The sequence below is a fragment of the Carya illinoinensis genome, chromosome 5 (genome assembly GCF_018687715.1).
Source record: "Carya illinoinensis cultivar Pawnee chromosome 5, C.illinoinensisPawnee_v1, whole genome shotgun sequence".
NCBI lineage: Eukaryota > Viridiplantae > Streptophyta > Magnoliopsida > Fagales > Juglandaceae > Carya > Carya illinoinensis.
The window spans coordinates 48,605,946-48,631,399 of record NC_056756.1 but is presented as its reverse complement, the minus strand read 5'-3'; the positions used below and the strand labels follow the sequence as shown (position 1 = coordinate 48,631,399).

Genomic DNA, 25,454 nt, shown 5'->3' with positions numbered 1-25,454 from the left:
CTCAAAACACACCGCTTAGTGTTTTTCTTTTTGTTTTTTTTTTTTTTTCAGGCGGACTGGGCTTGGGCATTAGGAACAGATATTGGGGCTCTTTACGGGCCAAGTCATTACAAATGGTGAGCGAGGGGACAGAGCAAGCAGATTTGAGAGAGATGGCTTTGGTGGGCGGCAGGACAGAAAATGGACGGACACTGGACAATTTATCTGGGTGGTCTCTGGTATTGAAATCCGATTCCTCATACTTTACAAATGTCCCTCGAACTCAAACAGGAAGCAGATAGATAATGAAACTCAGCCCGGTTCAAAGTTCACAACTTCCCAGTTCAGATTTCCCACACTTTCACTCTCTCTAAATAAAATTCCACTATTTCACCTCCCAAATAAAGGGGAACTTCAAACAGAAATAATTAATAAATAAGAAAATTTAATATGTCCACCGTTTCTTCCTCTAAATTCTTCGGCATTCTCGCCACTGATATCTTCTCTTTTAAAACTCCTCAAAATCCACCCAAAGTTCCAAACTTTTTCCCTTCGCTTTTCCCAAAATTGCCTTCATGTCTCCACCTCCTCGCCCACCACGCTTCAAGAAAATCCCTGACCCTGGTTTCTTCAAAGTCCTCTGGTTCCTCAGAGGAACTATCATCAGCTAGTCCAGAGGATGAGTGGCTGAAGAAGCTTCCGGACAAGAAGAAGCCCCTCTACTCTCACAGCCTGCCTTGTATTGAGGCCTGGCTCAGGAACTTGGGGTTTAACCAGAGCAAAGAGGACCGAGCCGTTTGGCTTGTGGAGAAGCCCGAGTGGCATGCCCAACTCTCACTGGATGTCACTGACCTCTATATAAGGTTGGTTATGCCTTCTGGTGCATTGACATTGCGATGCTAGCCCGGATTTTGGTGCGTTTGTTAGATAGTGTTGGATTTCTAATGGGTCTCTATGCCTGCTTGTATATATTATATATAACATATAAAATTAATTAGATATTTATCAAATTTCATGTGTTTTTGGCGACGTGGGTTTTATAAGTTTGACAGGTTGATTGATTCGTGGTATGGTTGGGGATGTGGTGTTGAAGGTTTAAGAAAAAGCAAGTTGGGATCTATATAGGACGGTCAACAGAGGTTGAGCTACTTGGGTTTTACTTACTCTTCTTAGTTTGCGTTATTCTAAGACGGCATGCTTGCATTTTGGACCAGAGGGGCATATGAACCCGTAATTCTGTATTGGATGATTGAGTTTGTTCTGGCTCCAATATTTCCATTCACTATTCTTAACATGGTGCGATTATCATTTGTTTTTTCTCTTTTCCAACTTTTGTGAGTATTGTTGTTGGGGGCTATTCAGACACAGGCATGGTCTATTGTTCGGTTTTCCTCTAGTATAATGTGATGGGAGGTACCTAGAGATGACTGAGGGCACATAACCATACGAACCTGAAGTTTATTAATCGGAAGAGTTTAAAATTAGCCGCGTTTCAAGTTGTGTAACTCCTACATGTAATTTAAGAATACCTATTTTGGGACGGAGAAATTTACCTTTACAGGCTGCTTTAGTTCCATCCACTTAAATGTTACATTTCTATTTATCTTGAAGACTATGATAGATTAAACTATGATAAAATGTTCTATGGTGCATGAATCCCCCATGATCGAATTACCTCTTTCCTATGGAAGAACATCTGGAGAAGCAAGGCTCCCTCCCTAAAGAACGGTTTTCTTTGTTTAGACAGTGGCACCAGGGAAAATCTTACCTTCAGTAACTTAAGGAAAAGACATGACGGAGTGATAGAATGGTTTTAGAGTACAAGAGGAATCAGGAAACCATAAATCAACCTTTGCCCCCCCCATTATGAGAAAGCTAGCGGTTTTTTACAAGCTGTTTTTGGACTCTTTAAGTTAAGATTGGGTCATGCCTAGATGAGTGTGAGATCTGTTAGCATGCTGGAAAGGGTCATGTGACAGTCATAACCATTAGACATCATCTTGATCTGTTTAACGTGGTGCATGTTGAGAGAATGAAATGATCAGAGGTTTCAAGACAGCACAAGAAAAGTGGACGACTTCAAGGCTTTCTTCTTTCATAGACATTACAATTGGATGATTTCCAACTTATGTTTCTTTAGCTTTAGCTTTTTAGGATTTTCTTAATTTTTTTTACTTTATTTAAGTGTATTAGGAGTATACTCTCCATTTACTGGGATGGTGCCTTTTTCTTTATCAATTAAAGATAAAACAATGAGAAATGCTTAGGCCATAGCTGATGAATTATAGGGCACAATGGGAGTTTGGAGAGATAATTCTATCTCTTGCAATAAAGTTGCATGGATGGTATATCAGAATTCAGGTGAAACCTCATGTAGAACTGCACATAATACTAGGTTTACTTACACTCAAAGTTATGTGGTCTAGTGGCTTGAAAGTTTCCTCTTGACCCTGCAAGCATTTGTGTTTTGCCCAGCTACACGGCATCATGTTGTACTCTGCCTAGTGTGGCTGGGCCCTTGCCATGTGGCTTATAGCTTATTGGAGTTAATGCATTATTACCAACTTTTGAATATTGTCGAGTTTAATATTGAGGCAGATTATGATGGCAAGCGCTATATGCCATTGTGGTTCAAAATAGTGTTGTGTTTGGTAATATAGCAAGTGACTTGTCAAAATATATATATATATATATATAGCAAGTAGAGATGCCATGTTATAATTATACTTTTGCTGTATAGGATGATTAGCCCCCATGCCTATCGAAGCAAGCTTCTTGATAGTCTTCCTTTAGTCAAATCCACCTTTAATGGACCTGTTAATTAGCTGCTGAATTTGTAGCTTCCTTTAATGAATTGTACATATGCCCAATGGAAAAATATAGGAAATACAAATAATCGTCAAAATTTTTAGCTTGTATTAGGCTATCCGGGTTAGAGATGTCTACTTTTGGGATGGGTCTTGATCACATGGATCATAATTCTTTATCTTCAGAAATAACAAGTATCAGTTTCAGTTCTCAGAAGTGCCGTGCCGAACATGGATGCTAAGAAAATACCTGTTGATAAAATTAGAAGACCAAGCATATTGGTTGGTAGTATTGCCCTCTTTTGATAAATGTTCAAGGGTGGACAATTTGGAATGCAATGAAGATGAAGAGAGCAGAGATTTTTTGTTCTTGTTTTCAGAGAAGAATTTAGGGAATAGATACTAAAAAATAAAAAATAAAAAAGAACATGAAATTTGATAGGGTTTTGTTGTTTTACTTCTTTGGAGCTTCGCTAAAATATTAATATTATGTCCCAGCCACCACCCAACACACAAAAAAAAAAAAAAAACATAAACAAAAACAAAACAAAAAAACAAAGCACAAACTCTACTGTAAAGCCCCTTTGAATGTTGGTTTCATGTATATGCTTTTATCCCATTTATATTGCACTTTCTTCCTTGATTATCACGTCTGTATTGGACCTTGAAAATTGCATTTGATGCAGGTACCTGAAAAGTGGACCTGGGAATCTTGAAAAGGATGTTGAGAGGCGATTTAGTTATGCACTGAGCAGAGAGGATATTGAGAATGCCGTGCTCGGAGGACCTTAGCCAAAACATTGATTAATCTTGCTGTCATATTGTTTGTCTGCTAAATTTATTCAGAAATGCCCCCACCGCGTCTTGGTTTGCTGACTTGTTGATGGAATTGGAATCATTGATGGTTTTTGGTATCTATTTTGTATCGTTGAATGCAAAATGAAAGGAATGTTTGATTTTTGAATGCAAACTGCAAAATGATATCATAATGTCTCAACCCTGTTGCGTTTGTGGCTCCTCCAAAGTTTCTAGACATCACTGCAGAGCTGGAAACCCAATAAACTCCCCAAATATGCCCAAATAAAAAATGGATGAGAATGCTTACCATGATGGTGGGGATGGTGGGGCTCTTTAGATTCTCAGTAGATGTGGCTAATTATTATTGGTTGCCTTATTTAAGAAGAGAGCATGGCATTTCAATACCATACTACATGCATTACACAATCTAAAAACACCACTAGATGCATTACACAATCAACATGTTCTGTGTGGTTTCTTTTTCTTTAGAGAGAGTCTTTGTATCATTACTCAGCTTGCTTCCACTATATTTGCTTTCTCTCCATCCTTCCCATTGCTTATATAGTCTGCATAGGAAACTATTGTTATATCTAATAGGGTTACGTAGACTGACAACCCGACCAGTACTCTTTCACGAGCTGCCTGAACAGCGAATCTTCTCTCTTCATTAACTTCGTTGGTGAATCATACTCCACTAGTTTTCCTGAAACAGAAATGAAAACATTTCCTTTAAAGGGTCCTGCAAGGGACACCGAATATGGGTACCTAACTGTGGGCTTTTTGTTTTTTTTTTTTTTTTTTTTTTTTTTTTTTTTTTTTTTTTTTTTTTTTTTTTTTTGTTTTAAAGCATATGCGTATGTATTTATTTTTCACAAAGTTACTAACAAAAACAATGACGTACACTTTATACCCACCCATCTTCCGTTTACTAAGCATTTTCCTCCTTCAAAATAGGCGTGAGCACTAGATGAGAGGTTATGGTTAATGTAACTCACCATCACTAATGGCAAGAATCATCGTACAATCCATCACAGTTGGTATCCTATGTGCCACTACGATCACAGTATGATCTGCAAATTCAGTCCGAATAGTTTTCTGCAGAATCATGTCAGTTGCATTGTCTATTGATGCAGTCGCTTCGTCGAGCATCAATATCCGTCTTCGCCTTAGAAGTACACGTCCTAGACAGAAAAGTTGCCGCTGCCCCACGCTCCAATTCGATCCATGTTCCACAACTGCATAACGGGTTCAGAATTTTTAAGGATGATCTAAAACTCGGCACATGCTGCGTGTTAAAAGTATTGAAAGCTTACCCAAGGACTCTAGGCCTTTTCCTTTCTCCTGAAGAGACTCTTGTAGCTGGCACTGTCCGATAACCTTCAAATGGGAATTTCTGTCACTGCTATTTATATTTACAACACACGTAGAACTAAATAATTGGAAAAAGAAAAATTCTACTTCTTTTCTGCACAATGATTGGTCACTCAGAGGAAGATCCATTGATCAAGTGTTGAAGCAACCAGTGGCAGAAAAGGAAAATGAGTATTACCTCCCATATTTCTTGGTCAGAATGTTGAGACAAGGGATCCAAATTATATCTCACAGTCCCATTAAAAAGAGTCGGGTCTTGAGGTATGATTCCCAGACGTGACCTCAGATCATGAAGTCCAATTTTAGAGATGTCAATGCCATCAACTGTAATCTTCCCTGAAGTTGGCTCCACCAGACGAAAGAGAGCACCTATTAGAGTACTCTTCCCACTGCCAGTTCGGCCAACAATACCAATCTTGTGCCCTCCTTCAAATGTGCAACTTATCCCACAAAGAACAAGAGGTGCAGTGGACCTATATCTGACCTGTTTTGACCTAAACTTCATTAGTATGCCGGCTACCCCTGCGTCCCCGCGCCCCCCTCCTCAAGTTTAATCAGTAGAAGGAAAGAATATTTACCTGCAAATCTTCAATCTCCACTTTACCCACAGCAGGCCAATCGGGTGATGGGCGGCTCTCCTGTATTATTTTAGGGGCTTCACTAGGAATATGCATGTATTGATTTAGTCTTTCTACTGAAATGATGTTATTTGCTATGCTGCACTGCTTTTGAATTGAACGGACAAGGTTGTTGCTCAAGGAAAGACCATAAGAAAGCGCCATCCCAATAAATCCTATGATTGTAGTATATATCATTTAGGAGGGTCAGTACTTCAATCCTACTACCAATTCCATCTTCCTACAAAACTGAGCATTGGCATAGAGATTGTGTAAACTACATAATGATTGCAACAGTAGTACTTCCAGGAAGAAAAATAATCGTATACGCACCAGGGCTGAAAGTCCGGGGAGGAAGCAAAACCATGCAAAGTGATGCAGAGGCAAGAACAGCTGCACTGACCATTTCTGTTCTTTGAATCAGCCACTCATCTACTGAAAAACTGTGGAAATAAGGACTAGCATTTGTGTCTATAAGGTCAAGATTCTTTGCAAAGAAACCTTCTTCCTTCTCAAAAGCCCTCACTGTCATGGCTCCTGCCATAGACTCAGCTAGATGACTTGCTATTAAGGACTTGGTTGTGCCATTTATTCGCTTCAATTGTTTTGCAGAGGCGTGGTAGTATCTCTAGAAAAAAATAAATGCCATTTTCTATCAAATTTACATATTAGGGAAAAATAAAAATTAAAACATTTTACTTGAGCTGAAGGGAGAAAAAAAATCCTTGTAAAGTGTAAGAAGGGATAATCACTACAAAAACACAATTGAACCAAGCAAATGAAAATAACTGACAACTTTGAGATTTAGAACCAAACATATAGGATGCGTAATACAATAACACAGAAGACACATCTAGTTTCAAAGATTCTGAAACTCAACCTGAAATTCCTTAATAATTTCAAAATCTTCAAGAATAACTCACCACTTCTACATCTTATCACTACGACATGATTCGTTACTCAAAGTAAAAATAAAAATGTAAAATTATGACTGGCGGAACATTGATTTTTTCATTTTACTTTGCTGATTTGACATAATAATTTTGGCTCACTAATGAAAAGCAAGTCAATGACCAAAATTGGCCCATCTGCATTGCCTTCAAGTTCATTCCGACTTAGGTAATTTCCTACCAAATCATCCCATGCAGCCAAGGTGATGGTTACCAAGTTTCTACCATGTTGGTGACTTATAGGGCATATAAAAGAGAACTGCTACCATAGAAAATCATTCATGAGCGGGTCTCGTCTATTGTTACCTGAACTCTTATTGTGAGATAAATCATTGGTATAGAGACAAACAAGACTTGCCAGGTTACAACGGCCAGTACTACAAGAGCAGAACAAGCATTTATGGAAGAGGAAACAGAGAAGATGAGGCTGAAAGGCACTTCAAGATCTGTATTACTCAGATCAGAAGAGACCTGCATATAATGACACATAGAAACATTAGTTTGAGGCATTAGATAATAGGGACAACATGGTTAAGTTTCACATGCTTTACCCGACTAAGTATCCTTCCGAGAGGCGTGGAGTCGTAGAAAGACATGGGCGCGTGAAAAAGGGAGTCTAACAGCTGTGAAAACAAGGATTCTGAAGATTTAAGACCCAAAGCAACTGTACAAAGACTTCTACCCAATAAAAAAAGTATTGAGGCAAATCCTATCAACATGTAAACCAAGACCAATCTCAATCGGTTAACGTGGGGATTATCAACTGTAGCAGCCATCCAAGAGTTCTGTAATATCTGACCAATCGCAAATAAAAGGTGGAAGAGAGCTGCCACGGAGAAGAACAAGAACCCTTTATTAAGATTTAGATATTGCCTGTAAGGTTTGAAGCCAGTGTCTCCTCTTTCTCTCTCTTCTTGCTTAATCAATTGATCACATTTATCATCTTTGGATTGCTTCTCTACATAAGTCTTTGTAATATCTCTGGATGATGTTTCACATCTATGGCTAGAACAAACTGCTGCAAGTCTCTCAGAGCCCGCCATCTCTTTGTGTGCGTTAACAAAGTCCAGAAATTCTTTGCTTGAGGCCACTAACCGTTGATAAGGACCTTCTAGTAGGATTTCCCCATCTAACAGCAACTGTCCATAAAATAAAGCTCACATCAAATCCTTATTTGGAAGTAAAAGATTCCAGCATAAAAAGCAATGCGAAGAACAATATAGTGTGCAGCCTAAGCGTACTGCTTCAGGAAATATAGTTCATGGCACAACTAGAGAGTGGAGTTACTATCAAGTTCTGATGGAGGTTGAGAAAAGAAGATAACAATGGTAGCACAAGGATACTTTTATCAACAAACACAGACATACACGCTTATATCCCTAAAATTGTTAGTGTGGTATCATTTGGAAAGATATCGGTGCTCTTTATACCCTAAATAACTATCCTATGTACTCTGATCTGTCATTAAGACATGAAAGACTGCAGAAATCGCTTCTGTATACTAACCAGGACAGAATCAAAAGCAGGCAGAAAATCAACTTGATGGGTCACAAGTAAGACCGTCTTCCCAGAAAGCGCTCCCAAATAGTATTCCTGTCACCGTTTATGTAAGTGTACTCTCCAAATAAGTAATTGAATGACTTATAAAGGTAAGGTAAACAAATAAAAGGCATGGAAAGGTGTTGGGGAAACACGATTACATTAAATACACTCATGGCAGTCTGTGCGTCCAAAGCACTGAACGGATCATCCAAGAGAAATATATCAGCATTCTGATAGAGAGCACGAGCAAGTTGGAGGCGTTGCTTCTGACCACCACTCAAGTTAACTCCTCTCTCCCCTATTTCAGTGAGATCCCCAAAAGGAAGCAACTCGAGGTCCTTAACCAACGAACACCTCTCCAGTGTTTCTCTATATCTTTCACTATCCATTGCTAACCCAAATAAAATGTTCTCCTGTATTGTCCCCGTCTGAATCCACGCTGTTTGAGAAACATAGGAAATCTTTCCATAGACTTCAATCTGTATGTTCAACAATTAGAAACAGAATACTCTATTTGAACACGTCTTTTTCCAATGTAGGAAACTAAAAGAAAACTAGCAACTTACAGTTCCTTTCATCTTTGGTACTTCTCCAAGAATTGCCGCCAGTAGGGTTGATTTGCCCGAGCCAACCTCACCACAAATGGCCACCTTTTCACCAACTCTAACCGCCAGATTTATGTTTCTCAGAGTCGGCTTTGATGAATTCTCTCCCCACGAGAACTCGGCGGACTTGATAAAAATGGAGTGATTCACGTTCTCTCTCTCGAAATTTTTCCGAGTACTCTGCAGCTCTGGTGCCTCGAGGAATCTTACAATGCGTGCAAATGAAACCTTCGCTTGAATGAACGCCCCAATAACGTCAGGAATAGATACAATTGGATCCTGAACAAGGCGAAATGTTGCTACAAAGGTGAAAACATTATTTGCATGTAGGGGAACTCCGAGGAAGTAACATGTTACAAAGGTAGCCGAAGACACCAAGACAGGGGTTGACCAAAAGAGAAGGCTATGATATCCTTTCTCCAACTGCACTGAAGTTAACCATCTACACTCCACCTTCCTTAAATTCTCTATGACATTCTTGAAATGAGTATCCCAACCATACAGTTTTAAAACCTTCATATTAACTAGAGCCTCGGAAATAGCCTTGAGTCTCTCATCTTGGGCCATCATTAGCTTGGACTGAAACTTATGTTGTAACTTACCAAGTGGGATGTTGCAAAGTACAGTTAGAATTATCATCGCCAATGCTGCAATTGTAGCTAGCTTCACAGCACGGAAAACAATCACCAACGTAAGACATAGCTGGAGACTTGTCGTCCAAATCTGGTGGAACGAAAATGGAAACTCTCCAATCCTATAAGCATCTAAACTAACATAGTTCATTATCTCACCACTTGAGTGCACCAATCTAGCAGAGTTGGATAATCTCAGTTGCTTCATATAAATTGCTGCTATGAACAATGACCTGACTTTCAGCCCAATAAGCTTGCTTCGGAAATACCATTGTCTTTGTGATATGGATTCTATGCTCTTTGACAAGAAAAATGAGATTGCCAATAAATGTCCTTCGTACTTGAATGATTGTTTTCCCTCAGCAACCAATATGAAGGCGTTCAGAAGTAGGGGACCGGCAGAAATTGCGAGAACCTTTAACAAAGCAAAGCACCCAGATAGGAAAATTTCTTTCCAGTGGCATGAAATTAATGCCTTAAGAATTGATGGTTGGGATGATGGTTGGGATGATGGTTTTGCTCTTTTCTGCTTATTCAACTGCTCCAAGAACAGCCTGTAACATTCTTCTGCTCCATCTGCCTCTCGCAGTTTGGGCATATCTTCATCCTCAAGAGTTTTCACCCGGCCCGTTTTCATCAACGGATTTAACCACCAAAAAGACATTATACTGAGGAACCCGGCTTTTGAAAATGGAGTGACACGGCCAACAGACGGAGTTTCAACCTTCATGTTTCCTTTCCTTCTGCTCTTCATACTCTGTAATGCATAAAAGGGCAGAATTATAGGTACATAGAGAAAACAAGATCATGTCTACCATTACTTATACCACCAATTAACGAACTGAAATATAAACAAATAAAAACAGAAAAAAATATTCAATATCTACGCACTTACCATGAAGGGATGTGTTGAAAATAGCCACCTAAGTGTAAACGCAAAGATTAAACAGTTGCTATGCACATGCACCGTCCACCATCCTATACGTTAAAGTTTCAACTATAGCTGCTGCAGCTCACCATTAGCCATTAATTACAGCTAATATTCAGTAGAGCTTCTCTTATAAGAGGAGAACTCATATGTATAAACTATATGGGCAAAAATCAGAAAGATAGAGGACATGAAGGAGGATTTGTTAAATGTTTGTAAATTCATTCAAACTTAAAGAATTTTGACTATAGTTGACGTAGGTAAATTGCTGAACCACTTAAATATCGTTTTGTATGACTTTGAAAAGGCTAGGGGCGCAACAATTGGTATCAAAGCTATGGTTTGTGCTGTCTAAAAATCAGATTGATCAAAATCAACTTTTAACAATTCCAAGATGTTCCTCAAGTCAAGATGAATTCGTTGCCCCAAATGGAATAAAAAACAGAGGTCGAAAGAGCTCACACGAGCCCCAAAAAGCCTGAAAGTGACCCCACGCACTTCATTCGTAGCTAGACGTTGAAGACAAGTGAAGAGCACGCTCCCACGAGGACCCCAAAGCTGAAGACACATGAAAGACAAGTGCCACGCGCCCCCATGTGCCCAGAAGTAGGGAGACGCGTGAAAGACACACGCCCCCACACGCCCTAGAATGTCTCTATGCATTCACTCCACGCACCCCCAGTTGCCCTATTGTAGCACGTGTATCTCACGAGCCTGATGATCAGCACTATCCATTTTCCAGATTCTTATTAAGCTTGATCTAAGTCATTTAAAATCTGATTTCAACGATCAAATAGTATTTTCCAACTATTTGAATCATTCCGGACTCATCCATACGGTTAGAATTTTGAAATTTGTTGTCTAAATTTTCTAGATTCATATGGAATGTTCTAGAAGAAATACGAACTCTGGAAATACCAGTAGTTATAGGCGCCGGTCCACAGTTTCAAATGTCAAGTTTGAAGTTAAGAAGTTCGATGAAACAAGCAACTTCAGCATATGGCATTGCAAAATTATGGACGTTTTGATCCAATAAGAGTTGAATATTACGTTAAAATAAAAACTAGAAAATATGACTGAAAATGATTGGAAGAAACTTAATACTCAAGCTTGTAGTACAATCCGATTATGCTTTACCAAAGATCAGAAGTATTTTATCATGAGAGAGACAAATGTAAGTGAACTTTAGTAGAAATTAGAAGATAAGTTCATGAAGAAGAGCATTGAGAGCCGTTTACACTTAAAAAAAAAAAACACTCTTCAGATTTCATTTTCGTGAAAGTATTTCTATATCTGAACATCTCAATAACTACAATCAAATTCTTACTGATCTATTAAATTTAGATGTTGAAATCCAAAATAAAGATAAGACTTTACTATTATTAAATTTCTTACCTAATATATATGAATATTTAATTACTATACTACTGTATGGGAAGGAAAAAATTAGTTTTAATGATGTATCTAGTTCTTTAATTAGCAATGAGTACTGCAGGAAAGATAAGCAGGTACAGTTAGATACATCAAGTGAAGCATTAACAGTAAGGGGGAGACCACAGTCAAGATATCCAGGAAAGAAAAAATGTTTTCAATCGAAAACTCGGACCACATCACGTGATTCATCAATTGGGAGAAAACTCGCCAAAGACGAGTGTTCCTTTTGTCGCAATAAAGAATACTGGAGTAAGGATTGTCCCAAGCTGAAGGGACAAAAGCAGAATCAATCCACTACAGCCAATGTCGTGGACATAGATGAAGATGAAGATCTTTTCTTGACAAGTTCATCATCCATTTGTGATTACGATGAATGGATTATAGATTCCGGATGTACCTATCACATGTGTCCCAATCGGGACTGGTTTACTAATTTCACAAAGATTGAGAGTGGAGCAGTACTCATGGGCAATGACAGTGTCTGTAAGACTTAGGGAATAGGAAGCATTCAGTTAAAACTATACGATGGTAGTGTTAAGACTCTGACAGAAGTTCGGTACATTCTGGACTTACAGAAGAATCAGATCTTACTTAGATCTCTGTATTCAAAAAGATTCAGAATCAATATTGAAGACGGAACTCTCAAAGTAGTAATGGGAGTTCAGGTGACTATAAAGACTTTGAGGCGAGGAAACTTGTACTTCTTGAAATGATGTATTATTGATAGTAGAGCTTCCATATGCTGTCAGAAACTAGATGATACTGATGCTAAAACCACCAGTCTTTGGCATATGCGTATGGGATATGCTGGACAAAAAATTTTGCAAACACTAGTGAAACAAGGCTTATTCAAAGATATCAAGACTGATAAATTATCTTTCTGTGAACACTGTGTATTGGAAAAACAGAGGCAGATCAATTTCAGAAATGTTATTGTGATATCCCATCTTTACGTGTATTTTTATTGAATGAGTATTTTAATTTAATTAAAATATTAGTTCTTTTATCTTAAATTTATTGAATTTTAGTTAGATTTATTTAGTTGTGAAATTTATTTTGAGATGCTTTCTTATTATTAATTATTATTTTGTGTTTAAATTACTTTTTAATTTAGTTTAGTTTATTTTTAGATTTTAAATTTTGTTATTAGTTTTTACTAATTATTTTTTATATTTTAACAAGGTATTGTGTTTAAATTATTTTATTCAATTTATAGCTTTTAAAATTGTTTTTGTTGAATCAGTTTCTGGACCTTAGAGGTGGGATTGGACCTCATTTCTTTTTTCCATATTTTCTTTTTCTCTTTTTTCTTTTTTCCTCTTTCTTTTCCTTTTTTTTTTCTTTTTCCTCATTTTTCTCCCCGGTCTCTCTCTCCCTGCACGACACCCCCTCTCTCTTCCCTTTCCACCCGTTTCCTTCGTCTAGCCCCAGAATCGTCGTCGTGCACTGCAACGCCCCCACCTTTCGACTCCCCTCCAGCTGATGAACCTCCCCACCAAATCTCAATCCCATCTGAGCCGCCGTTTAGCCGCACGAGCCCCTCCAACCCGTGGCGTTCAAGTGCTCCAACACCGTTGTCGTTCCACCTCCAGTCACCACTTCTTTACCCCTTCATCACCGACCTCTTACCAACCTAACCCACCCATTTCCAGTTTTGATCAGTCGACAAAGTAACTCCCACGAGCTCAATTCCGTTTTAGCCTCTTTTCACTTCCACTGCCGTTTTCGCCACCACCCATGGCCAACCCCCACTTCCACTAGCTTCATAAATATATCTAAGTTATTCTCTATCAATCCTAAGTCTTGGTTAGTCCCTATTAAAAAGTGGATATTTTACAACCCATTGCCACAATGTTTACACTGTTACATTTCTTTTCCTCCGTTTTTTACAACTCATTGATCTTTCAAAAAGTAATATATAGCGTTGTAAGTATTTTTCAAACTTCTTTTTAGATTTACATATATTTTTTCTTTAACAATAATTTATGATTGGTTGGTTGTGTTGGACTGAATCCGAAGAGTTCAGGGGTCGGATGAATTTGAGGATGAAGTTATTTTATGTTTGGTTGATGTTGAGATTTATTTAATATTTTGTGCCTTAATGTGTGCATTGCATGGAGCATGCATGTTCATGATTAAAAAGGAAAATTTAGATTTTTCACATAATGGCATGCATGTACATGTGTTGGATATTGAAAACTGGGTTTTCACGTGTAAATGAATTTTTGGGTGCGTGTGTATCACGACCCTAAGCCGAGATTAGATATTATCTCAGTGGAGCTCCTCTGGTCACTCGGGAGTATAATATACTGAGTGACGTCCCTTGGGTTGTCGTTGGGCTACAACGGGAGCAGACGGGATGGTAACGCTTTCGTACTGACTGCATGGCCCCTAGGCACGAAATTGGACATAGCTCATTACGAAGTCACATACATGGTTGTTACCCATGGTGTGACGAAATGAGCCAAGGTGTGCGGATGACCCCTATGGAAGGTCATGGTGCATTTGGTTAATGAAAATGGAAATTGAGTTGAGACTTGGATATGGGCCATTTTGTAGGAAAATGACGAGTTTTGATTAAAAGATATTTGTAGGCCATTTTCTGAAAAAATTAGGAAAATTTTATAAGTGGTTTTTCATAGACCATTTTTTGGAAAAAATGTGGATTTCTTATTTTGGCCCATTATCTTGGATAATGGCGAAGAAAATGTTTTAAATGAATGTTTAAAGGATTATTTTGTTTGGATTTTCGGGACATATGTATATGGCATCTTATTCATACATATTGTTGAGTTTTAATATATTTTTATCTTGTGGGTATTTAGATTATTGCTTATCTGCGGTACCGTAGATTTTGATGAAGATGAGGAGGATAAGCCTGAGCCTGAGGAGGCGGCTCCACCGGAGGATTGAGTTGAAGTTGTTTGTATTGTTGGAAAATATTTCCCTTGCCTTTTATTTTATATATTTTGGATTTGTGACAATGTTAAACTTCTTGTATTTTATTACGCTTGTTTTAAGCAAGTTTGTATTTAAACAAAATTCTGGTACTAAGCTGAAAGACTTTTTATTACCGCTGAGTTATTTTTTATGTACACATGTTGCATGTACACACATTGGGCACTTGGTGATGGGATGCGCGACATGTGTTGTCATCATCCCAACGCCTCGATTTCCAAGTGTCCGTATTTAGGAGTTGGGAGCGTCACAGCTGTACACAATACATAGAGGATACTTGACTATGTATACTCCGATATTTGGAAACCTACAAAAAATGCATATTTGGGAGATAAGCATTGGTTTGTAATTTTTGTAGATGATTATTCTCGTCGTGTGTGGGTGTATACGATGAAAAATAAAGATGAAGTGCTAAACATCTTCCTTGTTTGGAAGAAAATGATTGAGACTCAAACCTGTGGAAAAATCAAACAGCTCAGATTTGATAATGGATATGATAATAGAGATGAGTACACTTTAAACCCCTTCATGGAAGTATGCTGGAAAGAAATAATTGTCAGACACTTCACGATACGAGGAACAACTCAGTAAAACGATGTGACAGAACGGATGAATCGTACTTTGCTAGAGAAAGTGCGATGTATGTTACTGGATGTTGAATTTAAGTAAACAATTTTGGACTGAAGCCATAACATATGTTTGACACCTGATCAACCAACTACAAGCAGCTGTCAATGACGAGAAGACAGCCATTTTCAATGGTGGAAAGGTACACATGCTACTGATTATAACTTTTTACACGTTTTTAGATATCTTGCTTACTATCATGCTAAACAAAGTAAGTTTAATCCTAGAACCAAGAAAGCAAAATTCTTATACTTTAGTACTAGTGTAAAAAGGTATAGAATCTAATGTATATAGGCTAAAAAGGTAATCATCAATAGAGATGTTACATTTAACGAATCTAATATGCTTAAGTCACATAAGCATAAAGATTCCAATGAAGGCAGCCATGATGGCGAAACACCAGATGATTCGCAGAATATGGAGTTTACTACTTCAAAAGATTCGGGAGAGTATGGACAATATAAGGTTGAGAGTCCAGTCACAGTAGCTCCACTTCAACCTGAATCAATAACAACCAACATGTCGAGACGAGAGAAACGTGTACTGACACGTTTTGCAGGCTACGTGACATATGCACTACCAGTTAAAGGGGATGAGATTCTAATCACTTACAGATAAGCCATACAGTCTAGTGAACAAGTTGAATGGACAAAGGTCTAATTTTAAACTGAAATTAATTCAGTTCAGTCTAATTTTAAACTGAGTCTAACATCTAAATATACAATTCTCAAATTACTAAACTAATCTAAATTTAAAACTTTTTTACACGTGGAACCTGTAATATTTTTCAACTCAACAACTTTGTACACATAGGATTCACAACTAATTTCAACTTCTCACAAATAATACTAAACTTATCTTAACATCAAAATACATCTAAATTTATCTTAAATTAACATCATAAAACTTATTTAACCATCTTAATTTACTATTATATATATTCATATAGTTTAACTTAACTCAATATTTACATACAACTACAACGTACTTAGAAAATTACTTACGTGGAGAATAAAGTTGAAGTCGATTTCAACGCACAAATAAAGGTTGGCAAGAGAGCTTTACGAAAAATATGAATGGCCTATTAGTGACGAATGACGTATTCCCGGCACTTTCCTACAACAGCGACCAATCACAAATATTTGTCAGGTTAGGTCCAACGCCAACAATCTTGAATACCAATCAATCGATTCCTGTCCTTGTCCGCATTACATATAATATGTATGTACGAAGAATAATGGCTATAGTCACAAAATATTTTATTAAATTAAATTTATAAATTAATATAATTTTAGATAATAAATTAAATTTATTTTAAATTAAAATAAATCTATAATTTAACATATCATATCAAACTAAATCAATTTATCATAAGTTTATTTATATAAAATCTTCTAATATCTAAAATATTTCTCTAGTTGTATAAGCACGCGTGTTTGTAGGAAAAACTCAAGTTGTTTACGTTTCCTATCACTCACGAGAGGGAACCCCAACAAGATTTACACTATAAATTAACATCCTTTCAATAAAGGTTAGTGATCCATTGTTGGATTTTCCACTCTAATTAGAGGGTTATCGCCGAGTTGGAGAATGGGTTAATTCTAGGATTCCTACTCAGCAAGCATTGAAATTTTATAGCGAAAATGGTGATGATCATGAATGATATTTGGATACGGAATATCAGGAGTGGATCAAATTAATGCATCATGTTGTACCTTCGTGAATTTTTGCTTTCTTGTTTTGAGGGGAAAATACAAACTAATACCCTTGTTTATTTATCTTAACAAAAATTTGATCGAGACCCTGAGGTTTTTTTTTTTTTTTCTGATATTGGGGGATTGGGAAGGAGGATCGAATCCAAGACCTCTCTTATGGAGGCTGGGTCTCATGCCATCTGAGCTACATGCTCTTGGCAGGTCTGAGGAATTTGAATTTGAAGTTGGAAGTGAGAAAAACATATCAAAATGATCAGTTATATATATTTATTAATTATTATTTCTATAAATCTTTTGGACAGATCAAGTTGGAGATAAAAAGTGACGAGATGCTATTCGCTTGCACTAAAATTAGAGTGTGTCACTGCTACACTAAAATCACTCACGTACACTACTCCCCTGCATATATAAATTTATATACATATAAAAATTTTATATGAAGTTATTTATATATTCTTTATACATTTTATTAGTATAATTGATTGCGTCATTTTTTTAATATAAATTAATTATTTTGATCAATCACATCACTAGAATCATATATATAACAAACTCGATAATATATATATATATATATGTTCTGTGAATTGAAACGAACTGGTTTGGCACCCCCAGTGAGAAGCTTTCTATCTCATCCCATATGTATGCACTACTTACTGTAATGATAGCATGAAACATCATAATTTATTTACCTGAAAAATAAAAGAAATCTGTTTTCAGCTCAACATGATGATCTAGCTTTTGTCGGTCTATAAGGGTAGCGTGTTAGAAGACTAATTTAAAATTTCGCTCATAATTTATACGGTCACTAAAGTCATCAGTTGTATATATAATTAACCCCAAATCACTACAAGAAATTGTTTCATTTCCGGCGAGTCAAGTGGCTAGAAAAAACACATAACTTAGACGCTATTAGTTATTATCTGCTAGTTCTAGTTGCCAACAAATAGCCGTTATTAAAGAGTCAAGTAAAATATTTTCCGGCTACTTTAATAATTGCTATAAATATAAATTATTTCCGACAATAATAATAGTTGCAAATGAATAAAATTTTATTGCAATAATTTTTGTTAATATCTATCATCCATAGCCAAAAATAATTAACACCAAATTGACATTATTCCAAAAAAATCTTTTTTTTTTTTTTTTTTTTTGGAATATAGCGATAAGAATCAAACAAAGAGGATTTAGCTCGCAGCTACGAATATTTTGAATATTTAAAATAATGATATTGATCATAAAGTAAATATAATGATCAGAAGTAGTAGATCATCAGTGCATGAATAATATGTGTGGATCCAAATGCTAGCTCCAAAGTTTCAATATTCCTAATTAACAACGTCTTTGTCCAGCTTCATGTAGACGGTACTGACCTTTAAAGTACTTTAAAGAAAAAACAATACTCACGTACAGATCGATCATCAATAAAGTTGAAGTCAGTTTCAATATTTATACGCAAATATATAAAGGCGAGCATGCAGAAAAAAGAGATCAATTAAGGAATGTACGTACCCTCAAGAGATGGTATGATATTCGAGATCGCACGAGCAATCACACGACGAAGTTTCCTAAGAATCTTGAATTAATACCGATCATCGATCATGTCCTGACCTTCACCATGCACATGTATATGTATAGATAGAATGTTGGGTTTGATCTCTTTTCCTGCATCCTTTGTACGTACGTACAAGCATATATGCCACACGTGTGAGCACAAATAAAAGAACTTCATCTCCATGATTAAAAAAAATAAAAAGCATATGCTTTACAAATTTAGAGGATATCTATGCGCATGGGCTTTGGCCAACGACAGGAACTAAAAAAATAAACTCTTTGGAGTAATCACCAACATGATCGTGCGCATATTAACAATAACATCAAGCTAGTTCGTTTTAATATTTGACGATTGATGCAACTTGTCTACCAAATTAATCCACATTTACAATCGGAAGAATCTCTCTTTTGCATTTGGTGGTGGACGTACGTTCTCTATCTGATCCCAAAATATTTGAAGACCAAAACACTTTATCAATGGGGCTAATTGATACCCACCCAGAGACTCTTTTCCTCTTTCTTTCTTTTTAATAATGTTACTCATACATACTTCATGATCATGCACTCCAGTCAGCTTGCACCAATTCATGAGATAAACATTAACTGCACACCAAGTATTTGGAGGCTGTTGCATGTCGGATCTTGCACTCAAATTTAGCCACCTCTCTCTCTTAAAAAAAGTGATATTCTGATATAGCATCTCCCCATCATATCATCATGATCGATCACCATGATCAGTGGTGCATAAATGAATTATGTAGTCCGCTTGAGAATCTTGTGATAGTTCCCAAGCCCATGGTACTGCTTCTTTTGGGTTTACTAGATTTTTTTATCCTCATGCAATTAAAAAATGAAATAGGATGATTAATACAAGATTAAATGCTAGACACATTTTTAGAATACCATGCAAACTTATAAGTATAGGTGGTATGTGGAATCTCTCATTGTTTGGGATAGAAAAATTCATAATCTTTATAATTAATTAGACTCCAATTGTACTATTAAATAGTCATTTTATGAGTATATATATAGCCCATATGTGACTTGGACCTTTAACTAATACGTTACATAACTCCCGCGCATTTCTTTTTTTCAAAAAAAAAAAGATCACATAAAAGAGATAAATTTAATCTGAAACCACTTGCATGTCTCTAAAATGTTAAGCCGGTGAAAATAAATAAAATTTAATTATTTATATTATATTTTTAACATCCATCATTAGCGGCCAAGTCAATATTATCACTCTCGACAATTGTAATCTATGACATCAACAACTAAAAAGGAAGCGCTACAAAGAATATATACCGATATATACACAATGTTTTAACAAATGGCTCGTGCAAAATGAAGTAATACTGTGTATCAGTTAGTTGTTAATATTCATATCATTATTAAAAAATAAATACTTATTTTGTACGGACAAACAGTTCAACCAGAGTGAACCTAATCATTAGACAACCAACATTAAAAACTACATAAACGAATTGATCAAGGTCCCTCGATTTGTCTGTGTGGGTTTTCAGTACTTGCCAAATCAAATTCCCTCTTTCACAATTTGGGATGGATCCATATATATATTGCTCTAACATGAAGACCTTTGCCTTGAAGCAACTTGATTGTGATGCCTTGTTTTTTTACCTTCCCTTAATCAATAACATTAATATCTCTATTAGACTTTCATATTTGCATGTAGGCGGAGGCCATTTTTCAGATTAAAAAATTGCATTAACATCAACTATGATCCTGCGCGCCTCCTACCATAGCACCCTATATTAGACATCTATTTGATTCTGAGGTCAAATATTGTAAAGGTAAATTAAAGCCTGGATAAGCTCCATACACAAAAAAGAAAGGGAAAGAGCAGTAGGAACTTACGGTTCCTTGAATGTTTGGAACTTCGATCACCAAGAAATATTTAATATGAACATGATGACCAACAGCAAGACATGTCTTATTAATGCACGAGTTATGGCTCAAAAATTCAAAGTTAGAACTACATGACGACCTTCCACCAATGTCTGAACAACCCGACAGTCCTTTTCTCTTTGTTCTTCTACCTCTGTATTGCAAATTAACAAGATCATAATTAATATTATGCACACATCAATTAAAAACATACCGACCCTTATATTGCAACGAGGACCAAAATTAATAAGACTTCGGCCAAACGTCAATGTATGTACTAGTGACTAAGGCCTCATTTGGTTACGTACACAAATGAGATAAGAAATCTGTAAATAGTAGTGAGACATTATGTGAATAGTAGTAAAATGTTTTGAATTAAAATATTTTATGAAATTTTAGAAAATGAGAGAGAAAAATTGAATAAAAAAATTAAAAAGTTAAAAAAATGTTAGAATATAATTTTTTAATATTATTGTTGTTTGGGATCTGAAAAAGTCAAATTATTTTTTTGTTTTATTTAGAAATTTAGAAAATTTGAATGATTAGGTAATAATTAGATGAAATAATAAAATGGAAAATGATAGTATATATAACTACCAAATATGTCTACTCATATTTTTTATTTTTTTATTTTTATTTTTTTATTAATGGTTAAGGAAGTGCCTATTAGTGAATTTTTACTTTTTTTATATTTTTTTCTTAATGGTTAAGGATGTTTAAAAAATGATTGAAGAAAAAAGAAACTCATTTGATTAAAAAAATGTCATCGATATACTTATAAGTTACACCTTATTCATTCACTTACAAATAAATACATACATCACACATGAGCCCAAAAAATTACTAATGTTAACTTTATCTATTTAAACAAAAAAAAAAAATGGAGCTCAAACATCCGATCATAATGATATGCATGATGATTCAATAGATAGAAAACCAACATTCTCAACTAATGAGAAGGGTTTCATAGGTCATCAAATCTAGGGACACATTCAATATAGACATGTATTTAACAATATCAATTCAATAAATGCAACAAAAAATAATTTATATAAGTGTTCATATAACACAAAAAAATTGGACTTGACAAAATAAGACGAGTGTCCCAAAAAATAATATTTATTATTACCAATTTTTTTAAGCATTTTATAAAAATGATTTAAAAAATACTTTTTCGGCTCTCGACCTAAAACAAATATATGAATCAACTTTAGATATCAATAGGAGACTACACGTGCCACGCGTGACAAAATTGGACACCAGAAACCATCACACACGCACCCACATGCCTCCTACGCATATGGGCTCTGTTTTGGCTCTGTAGGCTGTCTTGCCTCTGCTTCACTTTCCTCAACAAAGAGTGTATATCACCTATGCCTCTGGTGTTTTCCAGCATCCAAACACAAATTTCATATGTAGGTGTATAGATATAGTGAGCAAAAATGCACCCCAAGTGTAAGAGTGGTTCACACTCTCCGTGGCCAACAGTGAGATTGATAAAAAAAAAAAAAAAAAAAAAAAAAAAAAAATATTATTATTCATTGTCTTCTTCCTCAACCCATTTCTAGTTTTTCTCGATTTTGACGACCTATTTTCAATCAGTCACAACTTATTTATACTAAACCCAAATTAAGCACAAGATATGTCAAATTAAAGCTTATGAACACAACTTTCTAACCATATAAAATTTATTTCCAGAAAATAGTATTTGGTTTGTTAAAAGTTAGCTCAAAGTCAAGGTCCAAACATGAACTTTAAAATTAAGTTTTCGGATTTATTCTTCTATATGTGACGTAGTTTCACCAAATTTAGGAGATATGTTTCTAACATTACAAGAAATTTTCTCTTGTATAGAATTCAACCTTAAACATGTTATACTATAGGCTCTAATGAAAAATCAGAAGCACAAACAATCTTGATATATCATCAATTACATGCTTTAAAACTCATTCCAAAGTATTAAACAATATATAATCATATTCATATGGATGAAAACAAGTAGCATAGGCTCTAATACCAATGTTAAATAAGGTTGATTTGTATTATCACAAAGAATAGAATTCCCAAAAGCCCGAAACTTCTCTTATCTTAAAGTCCACGTCACTTTATTGTTTGTATATCTACGTCGCTTAAGAGGCTGTTAGAATCTCCTAAAAAATTTCAAACTTCAAATGCAAGAGATCTAAATGGTTTTATTTTTTTTAAATTATAGAGAGAGGAGATTTTTTGTTTGTACATTCAATTTTTCACTCTCTTAATTTAATGTACGTAGAACTCTTATTTAAAGAGTTTTTTCTTGGGAGGTTAATTAACTTCCTGAAGTTAAATGGTGGCGGTGGGGAGTTAATTAATAACCTCCCCAACCATGTGAACACAACCTAGATCATGGAATTACCCACTAGCAATAAATAAACTCTAACATGAGGGACATCCTTATAATCCAACAATATTGACATTTAAGAAAGATAAAATTAAACCAATAGAATTATTAAAAACAAAACTACATATACAGATTTTTGAAAGCATTCAAAATGACTTGAGAGCATTCTTATTGTATTAGGGATTCTCTATCAATGTCATTTATTTGCCTAATAGAGCATAAAAAATACAGACCTTGGGTCGTATTTGACCCACTATTGTCGCTTAGTTAAAAGCTTATTTTGTTCTTTTATTTTACCCTCAACGGTCTTAGATCCTTTCTCTTCCCTCGATTTTTTTCCTTTCCCTTTCCTTCCCTCCTAAGCCTTCCATTTTCTCTCTGTTTCTCTCTTCATGTTCCTGGTTTTGCCCCTCAGTTCTCGTCGCCTGGAGTTTGATTGTTATCTTTTTCTTTGTTTTGGCTTGGCTCAAGAACATTATACAGCTACAACTCTCGATTGAGATTTCCTTCACATGACTGAAACCATCCTCTCCGGTAATATTTTTACTTGTTGATTTAAAGTAATCTATTTCAATCTAAAGCCAAGGTAATGATTTCAACATTTTTACTTGTTGGTTTTTGCCCTAGAGTGCCTCTCCATCACATCTACTGGTTTGTACTTTGTGGGATTGATTTTTCATACTTGTTATTGGTTTGTACCTCTATATTCCCTAGAGTTTTTTCATCTTATGATGAGAACTGTAGGGTTGCAGGGTATGTGTGGTTGCGCTTGGTTTGGCAATGCTCTGGGTTTCTTTAGTTTTTTAATGGAAACTTTTGGTTAACACGCAATTTTTGTTGATTAAGGTTCGATGGAGTGATGAGCAGCGTGGTTTATTTTTAAAGTATTGTGATTTTAAGTTGCGGATTTTGCTCGAGTTATTTTTCTTTTATAACAAAATCGGAAAAAGACTTGAAATTTAGCCTACTCAAGGTAACTTGTAGTCGAATTGATGAATTGGGGTTCTTCTATTCTGATTATTTTTTTTATCGGCAACATTATGAAATTAATCTTCGAGTTGTTGTTTTATTTTCTCCAAGTAGATGTTTAGCATATCAAACGATGATATATGTGAGTGAAATATGAGGATTCTTATACCAAATCATATTGACAGATTATATAAGAGAGGAGATTTGTAAACTATGCTTAAATGCTTGCCTTGTTTTCGGAAACTAATTCTTAGCCATCATATACCTTCTTTGGAATTTGTTTCCTTACTATTTTCTAAGTTTCTTTGAGACTTCAATCCATGTGAACATTTTGCGTCAGATTTACACTTTATGATGCATTCTCTGTCTAGGTGACCATTCGGAAGATGTCAAGGCAATGCTTAAATTTTGGACGCAGGCTGTGGCATGTACTGTTGAATTATGCAACTAAAGGAGCTAATGAATCCGTCAGCAAAGGAAAACAAGGGAACATATTTCTCTGCAATTGGTTGTCATCAACTTGTAGGGTTATAAAAATAAATCGGAAAACTGGTCAAACTATCCTGTAACTGGTCCAGTTTGGTTCGTTTTCAGTTTTTAAAATCAAAAACTGGTTGGAAACTAGTCCAGTACCTGTTTAAACCAAACCGAACTGATTTCTGTATATATTTTTTACTTTTTATATTATATATAAAATATTTTTATATAATGTTATATATATATATATATATAATTTTTTACATTATATTATAGATGTTATATACTAAATTACTAATTAATATAAAATAAAATTTTAATCTTATTATTCATGTCTATTAATTTTATAACATAAAATTAATATAACATGAAATTTTAATAGTAAACATAAACATTAATATTAATTTATTAATTTAAACCTATTTTTGGATAAATACATTTTTGACATAATTAATTATAACGTATATTCTTCTTATAAAGATATTTTTTCACATTTGATTATATATGCTCATAAAAAGTATAGAACTTATATAGACTATAGTGAAATTCAATACTATATTAATATGCGATTATGGGGTATAGTAGGAGACTAATTAGTGGTTGTCCTAATTGATACATGAAGCACAAACAACTTCACCGATCCGAAAGCGGCAAAGAGGACAAATCTTTACATTGACGAGAGCCTCAACCTACCACTAATGGTGGCAAATTGAGAGTAGGTATCAAGTTTGAGATGTTGTGAGGTAGTCTCCTTTCACCTATAAGGTCAATCCTTTTTTACACATTTATACTCACGACCTTTGGTAGGATTAGATGAGACCAATTATTTGAAATTTTACTAAACTTACTATAAAATTTATATAGTACGGAAAATCAGTTCAATGACACGAACTTAGTCCATCGGATTTCAAAATGGAAGATTCTATTTTAAAATTAATTTTTTCTAACTAATTATTATAATCTTTTTAAATTTTAAAATAAAAATTATATTTTAATAATATTTTAATTTTATAACATTTTATTTAATTTTTTAAAATAAATTTGTAAAATATTATAATTTAAATTATTTTACTGCTGTTTATAAATTATTTTATTATTATTTATAAATTTCTTCTCCCATTTCCCTTCACGCATCCCCTAAGCAGTGGCCATCCCTTGAGCAGTGGCCAATGATGTCCGTTAACAGACAGACCAGACATAAACGTA

The 25,454-nt window shown here is 35.3% G+C and overlaps 2 protein-coding genes and 1 long non-coding RNA gene across 4 annotated transcripts; 2 read left to right on the top strand and 1 right to left on the bottom strand.

Annotated features, from left to right (window-relative positions):
* Positions 1-202: 202 nt before the first annotated feature.
* On the top strand, positions 203-3,756 carry LOC122308814. The gene is made up of 2 exons (XM_043122054.1): positions 203-842; positions 3,473-3,756. Exons 1-2 carry the CDS (start codon positions 430-432, stop codon positions 3,576-3,578), a joined length of 519 nt encoding a protein of 172 aa, XP_042977988.1. The 5' UTR covers positions 203-429; the 3' UTR covers positions 3,579-3,756.
* A 204-nt stretch (positions 3,757-3,960) lies between these two features.
* LOC122308812 (ABC transporter C family member 10-like) lies at positions 3,961-10,373 on the bottom strand. Of its 2 annotated transcripts, XM_043122046.1 has the most exons (12): positions 10,197-10,373; positions 8,631-10,058; positions 8,223-8,543; positions 8,029-8,115; positions 7,074-7,661; positions 6,829-6,993; positions 5,906-6,200; positions 5,534-5,748; positions 5,134-5,439; positions 4,898-4,961; positions 4,580-4,819; positions 3,961-4,287 (listed from the first exon to the last, which is right to left on the bottom strand). In XM_043122046.1, the coding sequence occupies exons 1-12, from the start codon at positions 10,197-10,199 to the stop codon at positions 4,184-4,186; spliced, it is 3,816 nt and encodes a 1,271-aa protein (XP_042977980.1). In that variant the 5' UTR covers positions 10,200-10,373; the 3' UTR covers positions 3,961-4,183. The 2 variants fall into 2 exon arrangements, with proteins under 2 accessions (XP_042977980.1, XP_042977981.1); XM_043122047.1 differs by lacking the exon at positions 10,197-10,373 and having other exon boundaries at positions 8,631-10,133.
* Positions 10,374-23,077: 12,704 nt separating this feature from the next.
* LOC122311319 lies at positions 23,078-24,489 on the top strand. Its single transcript, XR_006242762.1, has 2 exons — positions 23,078-23,336; positions 24,143-24,489. It is a non-coding gene; the product is annotated as an uncharacterized LOC122311319 (long non-coding RNA).
* The last annotated feature ends 965 nt before the right edge of the window (positions 24,490-25,454 follow it).